Consider the following 23,048-nt stretch of genomic DNA (forward strand, 5'->3'; position numbering starts at 1 on the left):
TGAATGTATATATACATACATATATATACACACTCCATATAGAATTTGTGAATAATTCTTATTATAATGATATATAATGATATACATAATATATGACTGAGGAATATAACAAATTAATAAATAATTTGATATTTCTTATAACAATTACAAAATTTATTTTGAAAGTTTTTGATCATATAAACCTCACTATCAATTCATTTTTTTAAATACTTTAAAAGAACCGTGTTTAAAATTTATAAAATGTTTTTATATATTTTGTTATTTATATAAAATTTTTTTTAAGTAATTATACATATATATAATGAGTTCTGAATATATAAGAGTTATTCTTATTTCTCATGTATTATATTTCAGGGTTCCGGATATTTGAAGCGTGCAAATTCTGACCGCCTCCATGAAATTTTTAATCAGGTAAGTAAATAGAAAGTGCTCGAATAAATTTGAGTAAGTTCTAGCAATTTTTTTACAGAAATATTTTTGTAAGAAAATTTTATATATTTTACATCTTTTTTATTATTAAAATACTTTCTTTTGATTATTTTACGTTATTTCTCCGGAAAACACGTGTAATCGAAGACGCATTACGTGTGATTGTAAAAAAATAATATACGCTAAATGAATGAAATTTTTGACAGCGTCTTACCGAAAGAATTATATTCTCATCTACAAAATTTCGTTTATTTCGTTTATTTTTACAATATCTTTTATTATCATTATTTTATTATTTTTTATTATCATTATTACTCTATTTTACTTATTGAGAGACCTAATTAGAAAGTGTGAGTATTGAGAGACTTAATTAGTAATTGTATTTTTATTTCAAATATTTCAAATATACTTATCAATATCTCATTAAATCGCTCAGATCTTCTTCTTCCAGCCACTTATTGTTAATCAGTTTCTTATCTATTCTTCAAACCAGAAATACCATATATACCAAACAGGTATTGAATACATATCGGTATGCATTGTATGATCGTCGCACATATGTGTGAAATGTTTAATTTATAATAAATTATATTACATATTTTTTTATTGTTTGCAATTATTTTTTTAACCATAATTACAAATTTACAATATTAATATCTTTAGAATTTCATCGTCAAGTTGCGTTAAATTAAAAATATATTCTTAATTTAAGAGAATTATTAATTTATTCTTAATTTAAAGAATTATTATTCTTAATTTATTCTTAATTTAAGAGAATATTTCAAAAAGTATCACGTGGAGAAGGAAATATCCTTCATTTTAAGAATATTTATTAAAAAGGTTTATAAGTCGTATATGTTTCGAGAATATAATTTTTTCGGTATATATTTGTAATGTTTTTAACTATTATATTACACTTACTACCTATAATAAATATTATAATAAATTTTAATACATATTTTTTATTGATTGCAATTATTTTTTTAATCATAATTACAAATTTACAATATCTTTAATATCTTTAGATGTACACACGGTAATTTAATATTCTTGAATTACAGTATGCATCGCAGGAAAAGAATGGCGAGAGATTTATGACCGCATCTGACTTTGTACGCAGTTATCTTGGTCTTTATACGAACGCTGATTATGATCCTGATTCTGTCAATTTACTTGCTGGTATCGTCGACACTAGCAAAGATGGGTAAGTTAATTGTCTACAACATTATGAAATAGAGTACTGATGTATCTACAATATTATGAGATTGAATTTCTGATACTATTAGTCAATATAAAATCATCGTAAAAGAGATATTTAATTCAATGATATTAAATATGTATGTGTGAATAAAAATAAATGTTTAAAAATTTAAGAAACATATTTTCAATACTGAAATAATATTTTTTATAGATCTTATATCTTTTATAAGAAAATCTAAACCTTATTCAATTACTTATAAATGTGATTTGATTTTTTATTACTTAATTTTATTGATATTATATTTTTTTATTGATTTTATATTTTTTATGCAAAATATTGAAAAATGAACTAAATTTGTTTCTTTTACCAAAATAAAGAATTATGTTTTTTCCATCAACATTTATTTTCTATTTAAAAAAAACGATTTTTTTACATCTCTAATCATATATTGAATTATTAATATATGATTAATATAAAATATTATATATACGTGATTTAATAACGCCAAAATCCTTACTAATATTTCCATTCTATGCATTGTTTAAAGTGTTAAAACTTTTTTACAATATAATTTTTATATTTTTTCGAAAATATATATACTTTTTGAAGTATTTAAAAGTTCTTAAACTGTCTACATTTTATATAATAATACATATACGTACGTACACACATGCACGTACGTAAATATGTTATCTCAGTTATGTCGGTTATCTTATAAGTAACTTATGAAATAGAAAGAAGAACAAATATATTTCATAATATGAAGAATTATTTATTCATAATATATTTCGTAATGGAAGAATTTATTCTAAATAATTGATTTTTTTTTAAATTTTAGTCTCATATCGTTTGCTGAATTTCAAGCATTCGAAGGTCTTCTCTGTGTACCAGACGCTTTATACAAAACAGCTTTTCAACTCTTTGATACTAATGGAAATGGAATGGTTGCATTTGGTAAGAATGATTATATAAAAGAACTCTTTTTTTAAATATATATGTATTTCATATGGGTATATATATTCTATTTTCCCAAATTGCAGATGAGTTCGTTGAGGTGATGCGGAAAACTATATTACATCAAAAAATGCCTTTTAATATGGATAGTATATTTATTAAACTTTACTTCGGAAAAGATAAGAAGAGATTAATTAGTTATGCAGAATTCAGTCAATTTTTGCATGTAAGTATTTTACACTTGATTGCAGATTTAGTTTGCTAAGAAACGAGCCAAGTGTGATGTAACAAATGATGATGAAACATAGCATACGTTTGCTTTACTATTTGCAATAACTATACGTGTATAATTCTACTGATATCTTGGAAAATCGTAAAATAACATTTCTTATCTCGAAATTTTTTAAGTATTTTGTGAAATTTAGCTTACCCCGACTTATATACAAAATACAAAGATACAGAAACATAAAATCAAATTGTTTAAAATATTTTTTTTATAGAGATGATTATTTTTATTCCTGATTTCTTAATTTTTGTGATGTTATGTAATTTGTTAGAAATATTTATAAATATGAGACTAAATCATATAGAGAGATAATAGAATAAGATTTAACGCTAAAATATTATTTGTTTTTAGGACTTTCATGAAGAATATGCAATAGAAGCTTTTAAGAAATTCGATAAAGATGGCGCGGGTTTTATTTCAGCATTAGACTTTCAAGATATTATGCTCAGTATTAAAAGTCATTTACTCACAAAAGAAGTGAAAGATAATCTAGTAGCTGTAAGTATTATATAAATGGAAGATTTTGCAGTGAATTAAATTTTTATGTTTTATAATTTAGGAAGAAAAATATTAATTAAATTATGTACTTAATAATATAATTAAAATGTTAAAATATAGTTAATGTAATAATATAGTTAAAATGTTGGAGTACTTAACATGTAGCATAGAAAGAATTTTATTTTTACTTTGATTGTAGGCAGTTAGTACCGGCCAAAGCGGACGAAAAGTCAGTTTTCCATATTTTATGGCGTTTAACTCTCTTCTAAACAACATGGAACTTATTAAACGTATCTATCTAAATGCAACCAATGGTCACAGATATCAAGAAGTCACCAAAGGTACAATTTATTTTAAAGATATATATAATGAATACTATTTTTTTAATACTATTAATATAATACTATTAAAATTTCATCAAAAAGTTTCTTTTTTTTTATTTTTTTGATATAAAGGCTCATCTATAATGTGCCCTTTGTATCTTATTTTTTACTTTTTGCCTATTGCCTTTTTATCTTTCTGTACTCTGTATTTTTGTACTCTTTTTTTTTTGTTTTCTATCGTTCGAGATGAAAATTGACGAACTGCAGAAAAGACAAGAAACACATGACATGTGAAAAAACGATTTTCACATGATTGTCAATGCGCAGAGAAAAAAAACAAGCAAAAAACAAGAAATAAGAAGTAAAGAGCGCATTGTAGATCAACCTTTAGAGCCATATAAAAAAGAAACAAATACTTTTTTATATTAATCTAACAATTAATATAATAATATATATATATTTTTATAATCATTCCATCACTGTCTTATCGTTTGCCAATTTTAATTGATTTCAGTAGATCAATAGATTTGATATTAATACTCTATTGTAAATATGTAAACATTATTTTCTTTTTGCCAGAGGAATTCCTTTATTCTGCACAAATGATGTCCCAAATAACTCCATTAGAGGTTGATATTCTGTTTCATCTTTGCGACCTACTTCATCAAACTGGGTGAGTATCTTCGATTTGAAATATTCTTTTTTTTGTTGATTGATCGAGAGAAAATCATGTGGAATGGAGCAATCGCTTTAGCAATTAATTTCAAAATTGTGATTATTAATTGAAGAGCGACTTGTTTCCACGTCGATTTTGATCAGTGCGATAAATAAGAAAACAAAAGTCACGTAATGCTATCTGCACCAGCAAGCACATCGTCATCCTCCAAATGTCAAGTATGTCTCGTTCTTGGCAAGGAAGATGGAAACTATCTTCTTGAGTGAATCATTTCTAATCGCCTTCTATGCCTACAGTGTGTGCTTAATTATTATTTCTTCGATAATTGAACAATGTTAAGGCAAGCTTCCTGTATTGAAAACGTTTGTTTACGTGTTTACGCTGCCTGGATCAGACCTACGGAAGATGACGAAGCAGATTCGCGGCTTGGGTGCGTCTTTGTATTACAGACTATCACGTGCTACTAACATGTTTTACATATATATATATATATATATATATATATATATATATATATATATACATACATACATACATACACGTATTTCAACAACATTTTTGTTCTCACCTATTTTCCTCAACGTCTATCTTAGGACGATGATGTACGCAAATATAAATATTTGCACGCCATGGACATACTAACGATTCCATTATTTTATCTTCTATTACGATAGATACGATCTAAGGGTACATGATGGATCATATTGGCAGGATTCTATTTATTGCTTCAAAACAATACCATCAACGCCAATATATCTGTTTTTTTAACAGTTTATTCGTATATCGTTTTTTATATTTATGCTCTTTTATCGCAGCTTTGATGCATATACTAAACTCGTATTTCATTTTTCATATTTCAGGAAGATTGTATATAATGATCTTGTGGCTATTACACCTGAGCAGTATTTCAAGCAGATTACAAAACGCGTTGCCGCAATTAAAGCGGTGTCAGTAAGTGTAGCGATGGAAGAATCTTGTGAAAATCCAAAAAATTTGTCACATATTCTTTATGCCAAATGTTTTATGAGAATATTAGATATTTAATTTAGCAAGCACTTTTTATTATCTTACAGCATCCAGACGAACGCGGTATTATTGTGCAAATGCTTGAGAGTGGTTATCGATTTGTACTTGGTTCTATTGGTGGAGGTACATATAAAAATTTTCTCTTTACAACTTTCTTCTCTCGATTTTAATACAATATTATTAATTACTAATTAATTTTAACTAAGGTTATTTTTCAAAATTATGTAAAGGTCTCTCAACCTAATTTTTTTTTAAATAGAGACTTTAATTTCTTTATACAAATTAATTTCTCGCAATATTTGGCATCAAAAGTTATAAGCGTAGAATCAAAAGTTGAATATATATATATTACGAGATATTTTATATTTTAATTTGACATAATTTTATAAATATAAATTATGAAAAATCTTGTAAAATTTTCATTTTTCGATTATTTTGCCTCAATACTTTTATGGAAAAATAATCAATGAACAGAAAATTCAATTAGTATAAAAAGAACATATTATTTAAAAAAAAAATATGTAGCTGCTCTTTGTAAATTTATATTTTTTCTAGCAATAAAAATTTATTAAAAATTACTTTTCAATTGAAATAATATATTAAATAGAGTAATTGTGTTTTATAGCTGTTGGTGCTACAGCTGTATATCCTATCGATTTAGTGAAGACCAGAATGCAAAATCAAAGGACTGGATCTTTCATAGGCGAACTGATGTACAGAAACAGCTTTGACTGCTTGAAAAAGGTTGGAATCAAAAAGTCTCATCGTGTAACACTCTCTGCATTGTTAATCATAAAGCTGGTGTTTTACGTTTGACAGGTTATCCGGCATGAGGGCATTTTTGGCCTTTATCGAGGTTTAATGCCTCAGTTAATGGGCGTAGCTCCGGAAAAAGCTATTAAACTTACAGTTAACGATTTCATCAGGGATAAGTTTATGGATAAAAATGGAAATTTACCACTTTACGGAGAAATTATGTCTGGCGCCTGTGTGAGTAGTTCATATCATATCTCATATTCTTAGTGCTTTAAAGCTCCCAACTAGATGAAACATGAACTTTAGAATGAAACACAAGATGAGCGGATGAGCTGAACCCAATGTCAAATACAAGTGATATAAATAATGCGATATCACAGTGAATTTAGATGTCGCACTCGTACTCTTATCGCACACTTCGGTAATCGGAGAACAAATAAGGTATTTATGCAACAAGATGTCATTTTTTTTCTTCAGGCCGGAGGGTCGCAGGTCATATTCACCAATCCTTTGGAGATCGTTAAGATTCGGCTACAAGTAGCTGGAGAAATCGCAGGAGGATCGAAGGTTAGAGCGTGGACCGTTGTCAAGGAATTAGGTCTATTTGGATTGTACAAAGTGAGTAGCAATAATAACTTTTTATTAATACATCTGTGATTTTCTTTCTTTTTACAACTTGCGACTCTAAAGCTGCAATTTTTTTATAGGGTGCCAGAGCCTGCTTTTTACGAGACGTACCATTTAGCGCCATTTATTTTCCTATGTATGCTCACACGAAAGTGCGATTGGCCGACGAGGGGGGTTACAATACGCCACTATCGCTTCTCTTTTCCGGTGCGATTGCTGGCGTTCCTGCAGCAGCGTTAGTCACTCCCGCAGATGTGATTAAAACAAGATTGCAGGTACGTTTATCGTCGATATTAAAAATATCGCAATTTTTTTATGATTCTGTTTTTATGTATGATTTAGGTCGTAGCTAGAGAAGGCCAAACCACATATAACGGACTGCTGGATTGTGCTAGGAAAATTTACAAAGAGGAGGGTGTCAGGGCATTTTGGAAGGGCGCGACAGGTATATTTTTTTATATATTTTCTATGAATGAAGTTCTTGGAACAATTAATATCTTTATTATCCTTGCATAAGTGGAAAGCTTTTTTTAAAAATTTATGAACACACTGATATCATACGCTTCATATATCAGTAGGATGGCTGTCGCAAAAAAAAAAAAAAAATAAAATAAAATAAAAAAATAAGCTATGTAAACAGAATAATTTTTTCTATTTAAAAATAGAATTTGCTGCTCTAGAAATGTACACATGATGATCTCTGTCACAGAGAGGAATAAGTGATCGAGTTGATTATATAATCCTTTTTTCTGTAAGAAGCAGAAATAAAATGAGATTTTTCTCATTCCCTCGTTACAATCTTGAAAATATAGTTAGTAATATATTCTGCTTTTGTGTCGATTGCATGCGCGGGGGATCAACCCTGCTGCATCTTTCGACCTTATTTCCTCCTCCATATGACTTGGCGATTTACTTATCAGTAAGTACCTCTTCTCTTCGTTTATGACTACCTGTGTTCTCGTTTTTTTTTCCAATTCGCAGTCAACATACTTACTCTTTGTATTCAGAATGATCATCGAATATAACGTATTTCACAACATCTTATATTCACGCATATTTTCAGCTGTAACTCTGAAAATGCGGGTCAATAAACTATAAATCTTTTCTGACGTGCAATACATTGTAGAGTGTATTATAAAGGCGTTTTCATATTTTTATCTAGAGGAGAATGAGATATTACATCTGTTTTATCTCTGAAGGGAAGGATAATATGAAGAATTTTATCTCTTGCATTATATTGACAATAAAAGATAGTATTTGTGAAAACAAAATTGACACTCGTTTTTTGTCCAAACAGAAAATAATTCAATTGAATAAATTATATTATGAATTATGATTAATGTAATACATTGATGTACATTTTATTTATTCAGTTAAAAACAAAAAATAATCATAATTAATTTGTCACAATTATTATTTATATACGTATTTGTTTAATTGATACAATACATATTTATTTAAAAAAGGAGGAATTCTTAATCTTACTTATCTAATTTTTTTTTAATGTATAATGATGCAAATATGAGTGTGTAATTTATTTTAAGTTACATATTGTGCATCAAGTCCATTCAATTCTTTATTCACTTCTTTATTGAATTTTTTATTGACTAGCATTTTCTCAACTTTAGCTAATATTTATTTACAGATATCTTGTGAAATTAACCGCATAATAATTGAAAATAATTACATTGTAAAAAATGTTTAAGAATTAAAAATATGTGATTGTATACGTATAAAGTGTTTTCCGTAATTGGGCGGAATAGCTTTGGAACAATTAGAGATAGGAAAATGTCATAAGGCAAAATCAAATAATTTTAGATGCTTCATATTTCTGTTTCTTTTATGCATTTTCGTATATAAATGCAGTGAAATGTAATTGTACTTTTTTGAAAAATGAGATTTTACACTTTTGATGCATTAGTGTATTAATCGATGCAGCTTTTTGCTTAAAAAGCATAACTTTTTCATAATTGTATTTTTTTGTAATTTATAAGTTATTTTTTTAACTTAGGTTTACAAAATAATATTTGACTCTATCAATAGATTGATTTGTCTTTTTTTATACTACTCAGAAGAGTCAAATGCTAAAACAGCTTTTAAATTAACAATTTTTAAGTGTAATTCTTTAATAGTTTCTTGTAAAGAGTAAAAAACTATCATAACTAATACATACAAACATATGAAATCTTATTTAAAAAAGTGCAATTATTTCGCAACTGCATCTATGTAAAAAATGTAGCATTACTAAAAATGTAACATGTTAATAAAAGTAATATAGCGGTTACAAAAGACATAAAAAATGTAAAGTGTTTAAAATCATTTAATTTTACCTTTTGACATTTTTTTCTTCTATCTACATTCGTTTTAAAGATACAGTCCCGCTCAGTTGCATGAAACTGTATATGCACGCGCGTATATAAATATAATTTATATATAAATATAAAACTTTTTATATAAATATCACTTTTGTGATGCCCATTTTTGTCTTGTTCTTCTCAAAAGAAAATAGGCAGCCATCATGCTTATCATTGAAACATTTTAAATCTTTATTTGGACAAAGAATATAAAATTACATACGATTTCATTCAAAATTATATATTCAAGATTATTAATTTTTTTTCCAGCTCGAGTATTCAGATCATCACCGCAGTTTGGTGTTACTCTCTTCACGTATGAGTTGCTGCAAAGGTTGTTCGTTGTCGATTTTGGAGGATCGTAAGTATATAATTTAAGAGACCTAATTATTAGAAAACATAATATTAAATATAATATTAATATAATTTAAATTATAATATATTTTTTTAAATTTACATTTGCTAATACAAGATGTTTTTCTGAAATTTAACGTCGTACAAGAAAATGTTTTAGACAAAATTTATCAGTTAAAATTCAAGATTAATTTTTTTCTTTCTCAAAATCCTGTAAGTTTTATTTGAGACATTTATATACAATGTTAAATTTTGGAGAAAGCATCTTATAATACTTTATATGAAACACCCTGTGTATGTATGTATGTGTACGTATATATTTGTACGTAAAACACAAATGTATACAATATTTAATGTTATTTACAGTCGACCTACAGGATCAGAACAAAAGGTGCCTGCTATGGGAGTTGTAGATGAAATTCGATCAACGAATCCAGATCATATAGGTGGCTACCAAGTAGCTCTGCCCATTTTTGCGGGTATAGAAAGCAAGTTCGGTCTTTGCCTACCAAGGTTCCAGGCTGTTACCGGAAAGTAACGATATTATTAGCAGTTGCTAGAAAATTAACTTGTAGCAATCCCTGCCATAAATAATGTACGAGTTACTGGTTGCTTTATCGACTGCGTGAAGTGAATGAGATGCGTTGTGAGTTTCACTACAAATTATGAATCCCCAAAACATTTCAAGAACTCAAGAATCGTCTTGGCCATTTCGAGTTGGGTATCATGAAGATGACATGAAATTGCGATAAGAAAGAACAGCCTTTGATTGAATACACATTACGTGTGCATAGAAAGTGTAATTATAGATTGATCAAGGAGAAGTACAAAATCTGTAGCTTGCAGAATGCCCAGAAATGATTCGTGATAGCTAAGTCGATGCGATCAATTGATACAGAAACAGAATCAATGGTATTGAAATTATTTATTTTGATACTATATAAATATGTTATATCAAATTATGAAATGCCGTCTGTGCGCAATTATTTTATAAAGCGAAAGAAAGAGAGAAAGAGAGAAAATGGACATTTATCGACGATTTGTTATTGCTAACTTAAATGTTTCTACCGATACGTGTATAGTAACCAATTGAGTGTATGTGTTCGTTAAATCATAAACGATTAATGCCAACGGATGATACGAGTATGAGATTCTAGCAAAGGTTATAATAATTTCCACGATGGCCCCGACGTATATGCACCAGATATAATTATGTAAATTTTGAAATAATGAGATATAATTATGTAAATTTTAAAATAACAACAGTTAGGCCTTTGTAATTACATTTATTATTTATCCAAATGCTTAGCTTGTATAGCTTGTATAGTTGGTGAGTAGGAGGCCAGTAAATTTGTTTTAAGTACGCTCGTCGTACAACTGCAAAGCAATTATTGACAAATAATACTCATATGTACATGTATTCATCATTGAGTGAAAAGAGAGATAAAGAAAGGATTTATCAACTTTCTTATTATCTCTATATTATATAATTTTATATAATATCTATATTATATAATTGAATATAATAGATAAAATAAAAATAAATTGATTTCTTTAATATATCTTTTTAAGTATAATAAATTGAAATATAAATAGGTTTTTGTTGCATATTTTTAAACGACATGATTATTTTGCATTAATTTCTATAAAGATGTTCAATATTGTAACAATTGTAACTTTAATTAAAACGGACTTATTGGCATTTTATAACACCAGTTATACAATTACGCAAGTGAATAGAAGAGATAATAATGCACATATAATTCTGGGAAGATTCTTGATAATGACAGTTATCAAAAATATACATTAAACATATTTCTCGATGTTCATCTTCTTTCTTTTATTGCAGAAAAATTACATAAAATAAAAAAGTTTTTCGAAAAAATCTTGATCCATAAAACAGACAATCCTAAAATTTATTAAATGGATTCCCTCTTCTTATTATAATTATTAATTGCAGTTAATGATATTAATTGAGAATACAAAATAACAAGGAGAATTACTTTGTTTACACTAGCAAATTTATAAAATAAATTTTTTTTTAAATGTTTGACATTTTGTGACAGGTTTTTTTTTGGAATAAGTTCCTTTAACCTTATTAATCTTGAAATTTTATTTATCTGGTGGGGTTTGACAGATTTTAATATAATTTTAGTCAAAGAATGCAATATAATAAAATATGATTAAATAATTCTTTTATACAATTTGAAAGTCCTTATAAAATGATGAATCGAACTTCTTGTTAAATTATTAGGAAAAAATTTATTCCGATCTGCAGCGTTGTTTAATGAAGTATTATTTAGAAAAAAAATAATTATCTTAATTGATAAGAGAATTATTATTAAATTAGATTATACAGATTATGGTCTTTATCAAATGGAAAAAAAAGTACGTCGAAGGAGAGACTGCAGTGCTACATAGCAAAAAGAAGTTATATATATTTGGATTTTACAGAGATCCCACCAGATATTATACAATTAATATTATATATATATTGGAATTGATGTAAAATATAAGAAAGGAATATTGTTAAATGTTTCTTATGATTTTATGCAGTATTTAAATCAATTAATCGCGTTTGCCATAATATTTATCATAATCATATATTGGTAAAAATGAAAACATTTCTTGTATTTATCACATATCATACATATATATTTTTTATATATTACAACGATTTTTTATAGATAAATAAATTTTGATATATAAAGGCTTACTTTTCGGTATTTTATATAAAAATTTAATACATTTGATTGATTTGCGAACAAATTGCGAGAATTGGAGCATTTTTACATTAATATAAGCATAGAAAGATGCTTAAAAATTTTAATAGAAATTAGTTTAAAGTTATTAATGTAACACACCCACAGAGATTTGACCTTGATACATATTATTAAAATTATTAACAAAATACTGTCCAAAAGATTTAATTATCATTCATTATTAATTAAACAATGGTATTATACTAATGTAAATATTTATCAAAATTTCTTTTACGAAGAAACAATCGTCGTTTGAATACAGATCTATCACTTATCGGGAAATTGTACATTTTCAATGACTCGCTTTATGAATTTTGCTATTTATAATTTCAGATTTTTGATTAATATATTTTTTGTACTTTGTATTTTAAATTTTTTTTTCTATATCATGAAATTTCACTGCATAAAAGATATAACATTGTAAAAATTCGATAATTACAACGGCCAGTTTAAATTTTTTTATAAATATCGGATATTGTGTATATTGTATATAAATAAACTGATATATGCAATATATTTATGAACAACATACATTACACACGCGCGCGCGTTTATGGATTTTATGCAAATATATTATTATTTGTTCATGAATTAAAATAATATGCATTATGGAACATTATGACTTTTGATTTCTATAGCTAAATGATGCATTACTTTTTTCTTAGGTTGCTTCTTGCAGTTTTCATTATTTTTTAGTCGAGTGGCAAAAAATCATACTTGATGTACTCTAGGAAAAAGGAAGATATCAATTTTTTATTTAATTCTTTTTTTACAATTTATGTAGCAATTAAGTTGTTCACCAGTTTATTTAATTTATACACGTAAACAAGATAGTATATTTTTCAAAAAACCTGCATAAAGTTTGCTTCAGTTTTGTTTTAGTGTATTTTACAATTGAGAAAGTCAAGCATATTAAGTGCAAACGCATTCTGATATTATCATTATCAATATTTCGTTGAGTGTCGATGTGTTAATAGAGCTTTCAGAGCTATGTATATAAAAATAGTATAAACGTACAGATTAAATAAAAAAGAGTAATGAATCTATGGAATTGCACAGAGAAATGTATTTATAGTCCATGTCCGATATATCAATAATAAAGATGTAAATAGAAAAAAAAAATTTTTTTTTAATGAATTTTTGTGAAGAAATCAAGTTTATTTTCTAAAATTTTGTTTTCTTTTTCAGGTATGATTTCTGTTGGTTTTTTCATAATTTGTCAGAATGTATTTTTCAAGCTAGTATAAATTTTCAATCAACTTATTAAATTTATAGAACAATATCGTCAAGTTTAGATTGCTGCATAAAATGTGAATTAACTTTTGATAGCTTTATGTTCATTAGAAAATAATCAGACAACAATTATAAATATAATAAAATCGTAATCGCAGATTTTTTGGTAGCTAAATATTTAAGAGCTAATAGATAGTTTTCAATAAATATTAGTTTTTACGGAATATTAGTTTTTACGGAATTTTACGGAACAACTAATATTTCTGCGAAATATTTGATATTTAAATAATTAAATTTTAAAAATTTTAATTTTGCGAATTATAAAGTAAAATCTCTTGATAATTGAATAGCCAAAAGAAAACTTATGTCGCTGAAAATAAAATAAATTATTAAGAAAGATAATCTTTTTTATAAAACTTGCTGTTCTTGTGGTGTTGAAGTGTTTGCAAATTTTCAAGTTTTTTTTTAAATTATGTGAAAAGAACAATTATAAATTATATGCGAAAAAGAACAATTATAAATTATATAATTGAATTCACGATTACTAGCTTTAATATTCGTCAGGTTGTGAAAAGCTGCTTGAGATAACATCGACGATTGTTGAATAATTGCGAGCGAACTCTCTCTATGAATATAAAATTTTCTCATTGCTTGCAAATACAAAGTTAAAATTGACTTATAAAAAAAATAAAGTTGCAAATATAGAGTTGACTTAAAAGCATTGCATATATACAACAAATTCATAGCATGGAATATAGCAAAAAAAAATAAATTTTAAAATACTATTCCCATATCTGATTTAATGTCCATATGCAGAGCCATTTCTTTACGATTACATCTTACGGCCGTCCTATAAGTAATTCTTATATCTTTTCTTGCTTACGTTTTCGCAGGAAAAAATACACAATTTTATCGAGAGTCATCTTTTCTCGAATGATGAATTATTTAATACAATAATCACTATGCGCACTCACGATTTTTAATATCGCGAACATGTTTTCAGAAGAGATATTTAACAGATACTATTATATAACATTTGCATTCTGCAACCCGAGATATCGACCTGACAATTCTTTTTATATATATAAATGTATATACATATGTTGCATATGTGTGATATATAGTATGTAATTAAAATCCGTCGCAAATATTCGCAGCTCAATAACTCTTGATTTTTGTACATCACGATATCTGTCTTGATTTATTCTGCACTTGCTGTTATCACTATTGGTTACTATCACTGTCATTATTGTGATTTTATATAACTTTTAATATTACCACGAGTATCTAAGTAATTACCTTCATCACCTATAATGGCATCTACGAGAGAAAAAGTAAACTCGATGTATATACATATATATATTCTGCAGATTTGTTTTTATTAACAATATATTATTACATGTATATTTGTTGTGTAATACTTTAATATAATATTATTAAGACGATTCTTATTTTTCAGGATTTAAATCTCTATAGATATTAAAAATAAATTTTTGTTGAACGTTTAATCGGAAATTAACTAATGAAAATATTTTAAATATATATATATTTATATATATTTTATTTTTAAGGTACATTATTATAGACAAGTTACTTTGAAAATTGAAGAGATTTGTTTCAATTGCTTTTACATCGAGTTTATGTTTTTTCAAGTTAATGATCTCATTTTATTATTATTAATAGAAGAAGACCTAAGAGAAATAATGGCTAACCGATTGCACAAAACTATAAACAAATGAGAATTAAAATCTATTTTATAAAATTCTATGAACTTCACTTATTAATATATTACAGCGAATAATTAAGTACAATAAATTAAATCCCTTCCATGCTCGACTGTCTTATAACTTATCCTTGGCGTTGTAGCATAGTGATCATCGCTGATAGATCTTCTTTTATCCGTTGAAATGTCGCAGTATCGCTGTCAACAACATTGTCAGGGTTTAGTGCAATTTTACTAATTTTATTTTTATAAATAATATTAAAATTAGATGGTTAAAATCAGGATTGGGTATTTACCTATAAACTATTTATCGATATTTCGCAATATCGGTGTAAATTTGATATAAAAAGTAATAAAAGGATGACCAAAAGAATATATGAGATATTTTATACTTAAATTTGATATAATTTTACATAAACTTCGTAATAATTTGTAAAATATTCATTTCTTAATTACCTTGCCCTTGATGCATAAAACAATAAGAGGACTCAATTTATGTAATTTATGATTTTGCTAATCTAATTTATTTCGATATTATTTATAGCGTAATTAAAACTGGTTTAATTGTATCTACTGAGACAATGTGTGCTGTTACCATTAATGTAACGGGCGGTCGTAGACGAGAATATGTTTTCACGCAATGAAAGATGCGGCATGATTAAACAATGAATACTTAATGAGCTGTATTAAAATGCTAAATGCATTTACAATTAAGGAACAAAATTCTGAAACATATATTTGATATATTAATATACATACACTATGTATTAATTTATATGGTGTGATGCATTTATTAAATATAGTTATTAGTAAATTTTGAAAGAATTTTTTTAAAATTGTTGGTATTGAAAAGTAAGTTATATTAAGATCTTACGTTTTTAAAATTTATTAGTACAAATAACCTGTGGACATATAAATATTATATGCTCTGACGAAGCAAACTAAAATTGCATTTTTTTTCGCGTGTATCTCATCATAATAATATTTAAATTCAATAATGATATATCTTGAATATAGAGTAACTATGAAATAAAATTAGATTAATCATTCGTATAAATGTCGAATAAAAATTTCAGATTTTTATTATTAAATATCACAATAAAGTGTTAAATTTCAATTTTATGTTGTATAATTTGAAGAGAAAAATTTAATCGCATATTTTTAATCGCTTTTTTTATGTTTATTTAAATATTCTATGTTTAAAAATAAAACTTGAAAATTTATAAATATTCTCTGAAGGATATGTAAAACTTATATGTTAAGGAAACATTATCCTTTGAAGGATTAATAAATTGTCAGGTTTGCATGATACAGTTGCTGACTTTTCTATAAATGATTATCGTGCGCTTAATTATACGTGGAAACATTATTCTTCGTCTGATTCAATAAATAAAAGGATGTTCTACGATCTGTGATCATATCAAATTCTTGACAGTATATCGGAAAATCATAGTTAGATAATTTCGAATTAAAATTCTTATGAAATATGCGGTCGTAATCTTTGATAAATTTATCTTATTGCGGATTGTAAAGATATACATACTTGTAAATCAAAACCTAATTGTGAATAGTATCTAAGCTGTTGTGGATATGTATATTTTAAAATAAAAATAAATATTATTTAAGAGACATGTTGTTTGCTCATTATTATTTCTCTTTCTTTCTCTTTTTTTATTCTTTTTATTAAAAGTATGTATATTTTAGAACAGAGATTTTTTTAAGTTGAAATTAAATTTCAGTACCATTACTATTTAATGAAACATATATCCGTAAAATAAATATAAAAATATAAATTAAATAATAAAATAAAAAAAGCATTAATAAATAATTGCTTTCCCATTTTTATCTTTTATCTCTCTTCAAAATATATATGATAGTAATGATATATATATTTTAAACTTGAATTTTACTGTTTAGAAACTAGAATATTTGTATATTTTATTATTTTGTGACTTTATACATATATGATTAATATGATCAAAAATTGAAACGGAAAAATTATAAAATTTTTTCTTAAAATTTCATTAAATAAAAAAAATTAATGTAAAAACTAGTTTTGTTAACAAGAGAGAAAGAGAGAAATATATTTCGATATCAAGTATATAAAAGTATTAAATAACAGATGGTTGTGATTAAATTTATATCAATATCCATCATCGAGTATCAATTTCCTTTATTTGGAATATTTCTGTTTTAGTTGTATATTTTCGATTAAATTAAAATTAGTGCCATAATCAAGAATTTAATGGCACTTTTATAATTAGTACGAAAATATTAAACTCAATCCGAAGATCTTGAAATATGAATATTTTTAAATATAATATTTCAATATTATATTCAATTTTAAATGCAAAATGATTTTATTACGCAAGGCGCACTCATAATTACAAGTATATAATTTTTTATATATATTAATAGATAATAAATGAAATTCTTTATTTTAAATGATTATTAACAATAAGAGAAATATATTTTGACTACTAACAATAAACTTGATTAGTCTATGTTTATTTTAAGGGCTCTATATGTCCAATGAATTTGACATTGATATATGTTTAATTTTAATCATTTTTTTTTAATATTTGCCTTCTTCACTTTTAGAGTAAAGAAATTTACAAAATATATATTTTTATATAAATCGTTTATTATTTTTTTGACTGGAACATTTTAAATAAGATATAAAAAATAGAAAAATAATAAAAATAGAAAGTAGTTTAAAGTAATATATCTGAGTAACTAAAAGAGCTTTCCGCATCTGATTCCTGATATCTGATATAAATCGCTCAGGATTCTGCATTTCAAAGTGCAAATCATTCAGAATTTCACGCCGCAAAATATATCTGAAAATGGAGATGATCGATGAAACGTGTCCGCTTTTATGGATATTTGTCGATATCTTAATTTATTTTTAAATTGAAAGAAAAGTTCAATTTTTGCTTAATATCTGCTTTTCTTTTTCTAAATTTAAACAAGCAGTTTTTTTAAAGCATTGAGAATCTTTTATTAAAAATATTTTATCAAAAACTATGAATGCATATCGAGATTTTTATTATATATTTAAGATTAATTTGTTTAGTAAGATTCAAATTTTTTAAAGAAACTGAAAATTTGGTTCTAAAAAAATTTATTTAAAAAATTAATTTAAAAAAATGTTTTAATGTTATACTTATATTTAGTTACATTAAAGTTTCTTCATCATGATATTAGCAAAATATAATGAAATTATTGGAAAAAAGTTTGAGCAGGAATGAAGAGGAGCTCGAAAATATCGCTAAAACTGCTCGATGTTAATAGGTTTATAATATTTATTTTTAATGGCATATTTGCAATATATTATTAAACAGAAGAATATATTATACATAAATTAGTATGCTGTTATAATGAATTATGTTATAATAAATTATCTAAACATTAAAATACTCATTACAATATTATGCAACAGAATATTCTTGATAGGAAATAGATTTGCATTTTGCGCGAACAAAATGATTTTTTTCTCTGATACATAGAACTGTTATATTTGTGCGTATTTTGATGCGTGTTTAAAAATTTACGACCATTTTGGACGAATGCGGATCTCGTGTAGCTATTAAGTTCTTCAATATTATTTTTGAGGCAACTTACTGGTTCATCTTTAACACCTGTTAAATTATGTTGAGTTATGTTCATTTTCTTATCAATAATTTTAACCTACACATATAGATATATTGCTAAATTAATAAATGACACATTAATAAATTAAATTATAAAAATAATAGCATTTTAAATATAAATTATACATTCTTACATGCAGTATAAGGATATTTTTTGTTATCAATAAATTATAAAACATTATTAATTATTAAACATACCACAAAGATTAGGGTATTTGTCGGAATTTTTCAAAGGATGATCGCAGCTACGGTTGCCAACGATGTAAGGTAGCTTATCCAATACGTTGCCACTTTGATTGTTAAACAGAAAATTAATAATGTATTAGTTTGATATAAAATACACGTGAACTTAATAATTTATCATATTATTTTAAATAGTATAATATGTATAATATTTATAATATGTAACAATGTATTTATGGAACTGTGTAAATATTTCATGAAGTTAATTTTTCAAATTTTTCTTTGTTAAATATTCCAAGCACACATATTCCATACACAATACATTGTTTGGAAGAGATATGTTAATGAAGAATAGAGATGATGTCAATGTATACTTGTATAATATGATGAAGAAGCAAAGCGACATGTTTCTTTTTATTTGCATAATTATATGTGTTTTTAATTCTCCTGCTTTGTTATGTGATTTTCAAAATATTATCTCTATGTGAAAACTTACGCGGGTCCATAATTGCAGACATAGAATTGATAGGCAGTATTATTCGGCGTTTTATACATTGAATATCCGCATCCGACTAGATAAGTATTTGCCCAAACAACCTGTTAAAGCAGAAATATAAGAGAAATATTTTGATTTGTCATTACGATTATTTCGAAATTTCTTCAATTTATCAGTAATATTTGATACTCGTTCGAAATATTCGATCAAAAATATTGATTTTATTCTAGCAAGATATAAAAATTCATGTTGCTATTCTTTCTATAAAATAAAATAATATAAGATATAACATAACATAAACAATATCTTTCTTCTTAATATAAGTAGTATTAGTTTATCACAAAATTTTACAATTACGAGTTTTTTGAATTTATTAATTTATTTTATTTTATTAATTTTTTAATAGCAGGTATATATACTTGTGTGTAGTGACCAGCTATACTCTTTGCGTCAATAGGGCTAAATTGATAGAGTTCATGCTCGTCGAACCATCTATTTATTTGTTTAGAAAATTCTATTTTTGTGATATACTGGCTTCCTTGCGTTATCTCCAGGCCTAAATTTTGACCGACCGAAAATCGTTCTAAAAACATTTTATATGGATAAGATTATATAAATATTTTATATAGATAAGATTATGTAGATAATTTATTAACATTACAATATTTAAAAAAATGATTAATTTCTAAATGCATTTAATGTGTTTATTTAATATGTTCCTTGAAGAATCAATTTATATATACAATGACAGAAATCTATCTTAAAAAATATAATGTGTTAATAAATATGTATATATTAACAACATACAGTCAAGGTCAAAGTAATCGAGGCGGGCTCCCTTTATCGAAATATTTATCATAAAGTCTATTAATTTCTATTATTTAAAATATCTATGTTGCTTTCAAAAGTAAAATAAAATATTTCAATAAATATGATGATAGGATTAATCAATTTAAAAGAGCATGTATTATAGTTGAGAGAATTGTATTGTATTATATGTATATGAATATCCTTTCTAGATTTTATTTTTTACAAGATTTCAAAATCTATCATAAATGTGTCGTCTTGCATCGCATAATTTATTTTTTGGCTTTGTTGACTATTGTTGTAATTAATTTATTTTGCATTTCTATGGCTTAATATGATATACATCAAATAAATATTAATATCATATCATGAATATGAAATGAGTTAACATGTGTTAATATAATATATATTAAATAGATATGTTTATTATCTAAGAAAAATGATTCTATCAATAAATAGTACAACCGCTTAATCGATTCCTATTGACAAAATTCTTGAAATTCGTTTGATTAGGTGATTAGTAAATCCATTCTTAAAAACAATGAAGATATTTTGGTAACTCATATTTAGCTAACTCTCATAAAGAGCTATTTATAATTATTCGAATTATAGATGTCTCTAATATTTTTTTTGTCTTTTTATAAAGAATTAATTTAAAATTAATCGAAAATTTGAAAGAGATTGTAAAGACATAACTTTTATACTTATTTGTATATAAGAAAATTAACTTATTGTTAGACAAAAATCGAAACTAACTGATAAATGAGAGTAATTAGTTTATTTGTACATAAAGAGAATTTTACTTTCTCAATTTTTATTCTTTCACTTTAATTTTATTTTGTTCACTTATTGATACCTATACGTACCAACTTTCCTGTCTTTCCCACTATTGTGAGCAAATGTGCATTGATTTGCCCAATTTTGAGCACCAGACGCAAGCTCGGAATCCCAATACTGCAAATATAAATATACATAAGCTAATCAATATTTATGTGATTTCTCTTTACATTATAAAAAGAAACTATTCGATACATCGAATGTTCCATTTTAAAATTTCCACGCAATTATATATATATATATATATATATATATATATATATATATATATATATGTGTGTATTTTAATAAATTATATATATACTATTTATAAATTATAAATCATATATTTACATAATTTATATTTATATATTTATTATAAATATATTTATAAATTATATATTTAAAATAAAATAAAATAAAATAAATTTAGTTCAATTAAAATAATTTTTATATATAGATATTAATATAAATGAAATTTAATCTATAAAATATATTTTTAAATATATATATATATATATATATATATATATATATTCATCATATCTAGCAACTTTTTGTGGACAAAATAAATTACAATTTAATGGAGCGCACCATTTCGCGCATATTGGCAGCAGGTGGTTGAGCATTAATTGATCCCTCGGCGATAGATTGCCGTAATCTGTTGTGAGTGTCGAGAATATCACGTATAATGTCGCACGTCATATCCTCGTTTTCTGGAATATAATTCAAAGACGTCAGAATCAATGATAATGCTTGTCTATTATCGAATATGCGTTTCAATCTTATTTTAGTAGACGTCCCGTGCATAATGTGCTTCCGTGATTTTATATAGAGATATATATTATATTCTATTGATAATTATAATTGATTCTAATGTGTATTCTTTTACGGATATATTTACGGATCAATTATTTTTATTTATTTTTTTTTGTTAATCTTGGCATTTTATAATTTTTCAAACAATTAAAAAATTAACAAAATATAAATCTCTCTTATTATATTTACCTAACAGTTCCATACCGTGGCATCTTGGATTTGCGTGTGCAACCCTTGAAATAATAAAACTTACGAAATAAAATTGTATCAGGTGTCTAAATCTGTTCACTTTACATAACTGCTTTAAACTTTTTGTTTGGCATTTCTCATGAAAAATACACTTGTTTCTATCACACGATTGATTAATATATGAAAAAATCATTTTCTTTGACCAATCAAGTTTAAAATCTGTTGAAAATAAGTAATAATTATTAAGAAGAAATACATATTTATATATACATGTAGATATGCGCGCGCGCGCGCGTGTGTGTGTGTGTGTGAAGTACAATATATTCTTCAGTTTGACCTATTTTTAAAACTCTGTGTATATGTATAAAAAATATAAATTTCTTTTTACATATTCAATAAAATTAATTGCTTCAGCAAGGAATTATTTTGCTCCAAAACTCAATTAAAATTTCTATATGCATATGTGTTTATGAATAGATTAATTATCTTCACAATTAAAACGCAATTTTTGGTTTCTTCGGAACACTTAGCACAGTAAACGCACTGTAAGCAATTTTCTACTTCTAGTACTGTTGTTAAATTTTGAGATAAAATCTGTGCGGTAAATCAATAATGTTTCTTTCAGTACAAGATTATTATGGCTCTCGACTTTTAACTGAAGTGTTTTATATCTCGAGGTTGCCAATTCGCCAATGCTCTTAAAGCAAATAATATTCTGGCGATTTATTGAGCGAAAAATCGATTTCACATTTTCCTTTATCTTTTATGGGTATTCAATGTCTCGCCATATTTTGCATGTAATTTATGATGGCATCGATAAGACCATAATGATGGCTCTAAATATTTTACTATAAAATTCTTAAAAAATGCATTTTTCGTGGAA

At 25.5% G+C, this 23,048-nt stretch overlaps 2 protein-coding genes across 7 annotated transcripts in view; one reads left to right on the top strand and one right to left on the bottom strand.

Annotated features, from left to right (window-relative positions):
* Nucleotides 1-16,831, top strand: part of Aralar1 (calcium-binding mitochondrial carrier protein Aralar1) — a 30,273-nt gene extending 13,442 nt beyond the window's left edge. For 4 of the 6 annotated variants that reach the window (XM_083080282.1, XM_083080278.1, XM_083080280.1 and 1 more), the window contains 16 exons: nucleotides 355-411; nucleotides 1,491-1,633; nucleotides 2,469-2,584; nucleotides 2,671-2,810; nucleotides 3,222-3,368; nucleotides 3,568-3,709; nucleotides 4,271-4,364; nucleotides 5,228-5,318; nucleotides 5,441-5,516; nucleotides 6,019-6,137; nucleotides 6,213-6,383; nucleotides 6,627-6,767; nucleotides 6,857-7,051; nucleotides 7,119-7,221; nucleotides 9,401-9,491; nucleotides 9,851-16,831. In XM_083080282.1, the coding sequence (XP_082936408.1) occupies nucleotides 1,524-1,633; nucleotides 2,469-2,584; nucleotides 2,671-2,810; nucleotides 3,222-3,368; nucleotides 3,568-3,709; nucleotides 4,271-4,364; nucleotides 5,228-5,318; nucleotides 5,441-5,516; nucleotides 6,019-6,137; nucleotides 6,213-6,383; nucleotides 6,627-6,767; nucleotides 6,857-7,051; nucleotides 7,119-7,221; nucleotides 9,401-9,491; nucleotides 9,851-10,022 (1,908 nt within the window). In that variant the 5' untranslated portion in view covers nucleotides 355-411; nucleotides 1,491-1,523 and the 3' untranslated portion in view covers nucleotides 10,023-16,831. Of the gene's footprint in view, nucleotides 1-354; nucleotides 412-1,490; nucleotides 1,634-2,468; nucleotides 2,585-2,670; nucleotides 2,811-3,221; nucleotides 3,369-3,567; nucleotides 3,710-4,270; nucleotides 4,365-4,761; nucleotides 4,798-5,227; nucleotides 5,319-5,440; nucleotides 5,517-6,018; nucleotides 6,138-6,212; nucleotides 6,384-6,626; nucleotides 6,768-6,839; nucleotides 7,052-7,118; nucleotides 7,222-9,400; nucleotides 9,492-9,850 lie in introns of those variants that run through there. The other 2 variants (XM_083080284.1, XM_083080283.1) reach the window with 2 other exon arrangements.
* Nucleotides 16,832-18,625: 1,794 nt separating this feature from the next.
* LOC145960378 (venom allergen 5.02-like) lies at nucleotides 18,626-22,358 on the bottom strand. The gene is made up of 7 exons (XM_083079783.1): nucleotides 22,166-22,358; nucleotides 21,752-21,873; nucleotides 21,208-21,295; nucleotides 19,954-20,117; nucleotides 19,535-19,635; nucleotides 19,054-19,145; nucleotides 18,626-18,843 (listed from the first exon to the last, which is right to left on the bottom strand). Exons 1-7 carry the CDS (start codon nucleotides 22,356-22,358, stop codon nucleotides 18,626-18,628), a joined length of 978 nt encoding a protein of 325 aa, XP_082935909.1.
* Nucleotides 22,359-23,048: the final 690 nt, after the last annotated feature.

The sequence above is a fragment of the Camponotus vicinus genome, unplaced genomic scaffold (genome assembly GCF_025532165.1).
Source record: "Camponotus vicinus isolate PSW18456_S1 unplaced genomic scaffold, iyCamVici1.0 SCAF_10, whole genome shotgun sequence".
In the NCBI taxonomy this organism is placed as follows: Eukaryota; Metazoa; Arthropoda; class Insecta; order Hymenoptera; family Formicidae; genus Camponotus; species Camponotus vicinus.

Excerpts from the sequence above, each read along its gene's own strand:
- LOC145960378 (XM_083079783.1), bottom strand. The coding sequence starts at position 22,358 with ATGATTTTTTCATATATTAATCAATCGTGTGATAGAAACAAGTGTATT. Across the intron at positions 21,874-22,165 it reads CCACGGTATGGAACTGTTAG|AAAACGAGGATATGACGTGC; the intron begins GTAAATATAATA and ends ATTATATTCCAG. Across the intron at positions 20,118-21,207 it reads TGGGAAAGACAGGAAAGTTG|AACGATTTTCGGTCGGTCAA; the intron begins GTACGTATAGGT and ends AAATGTTTTTAG.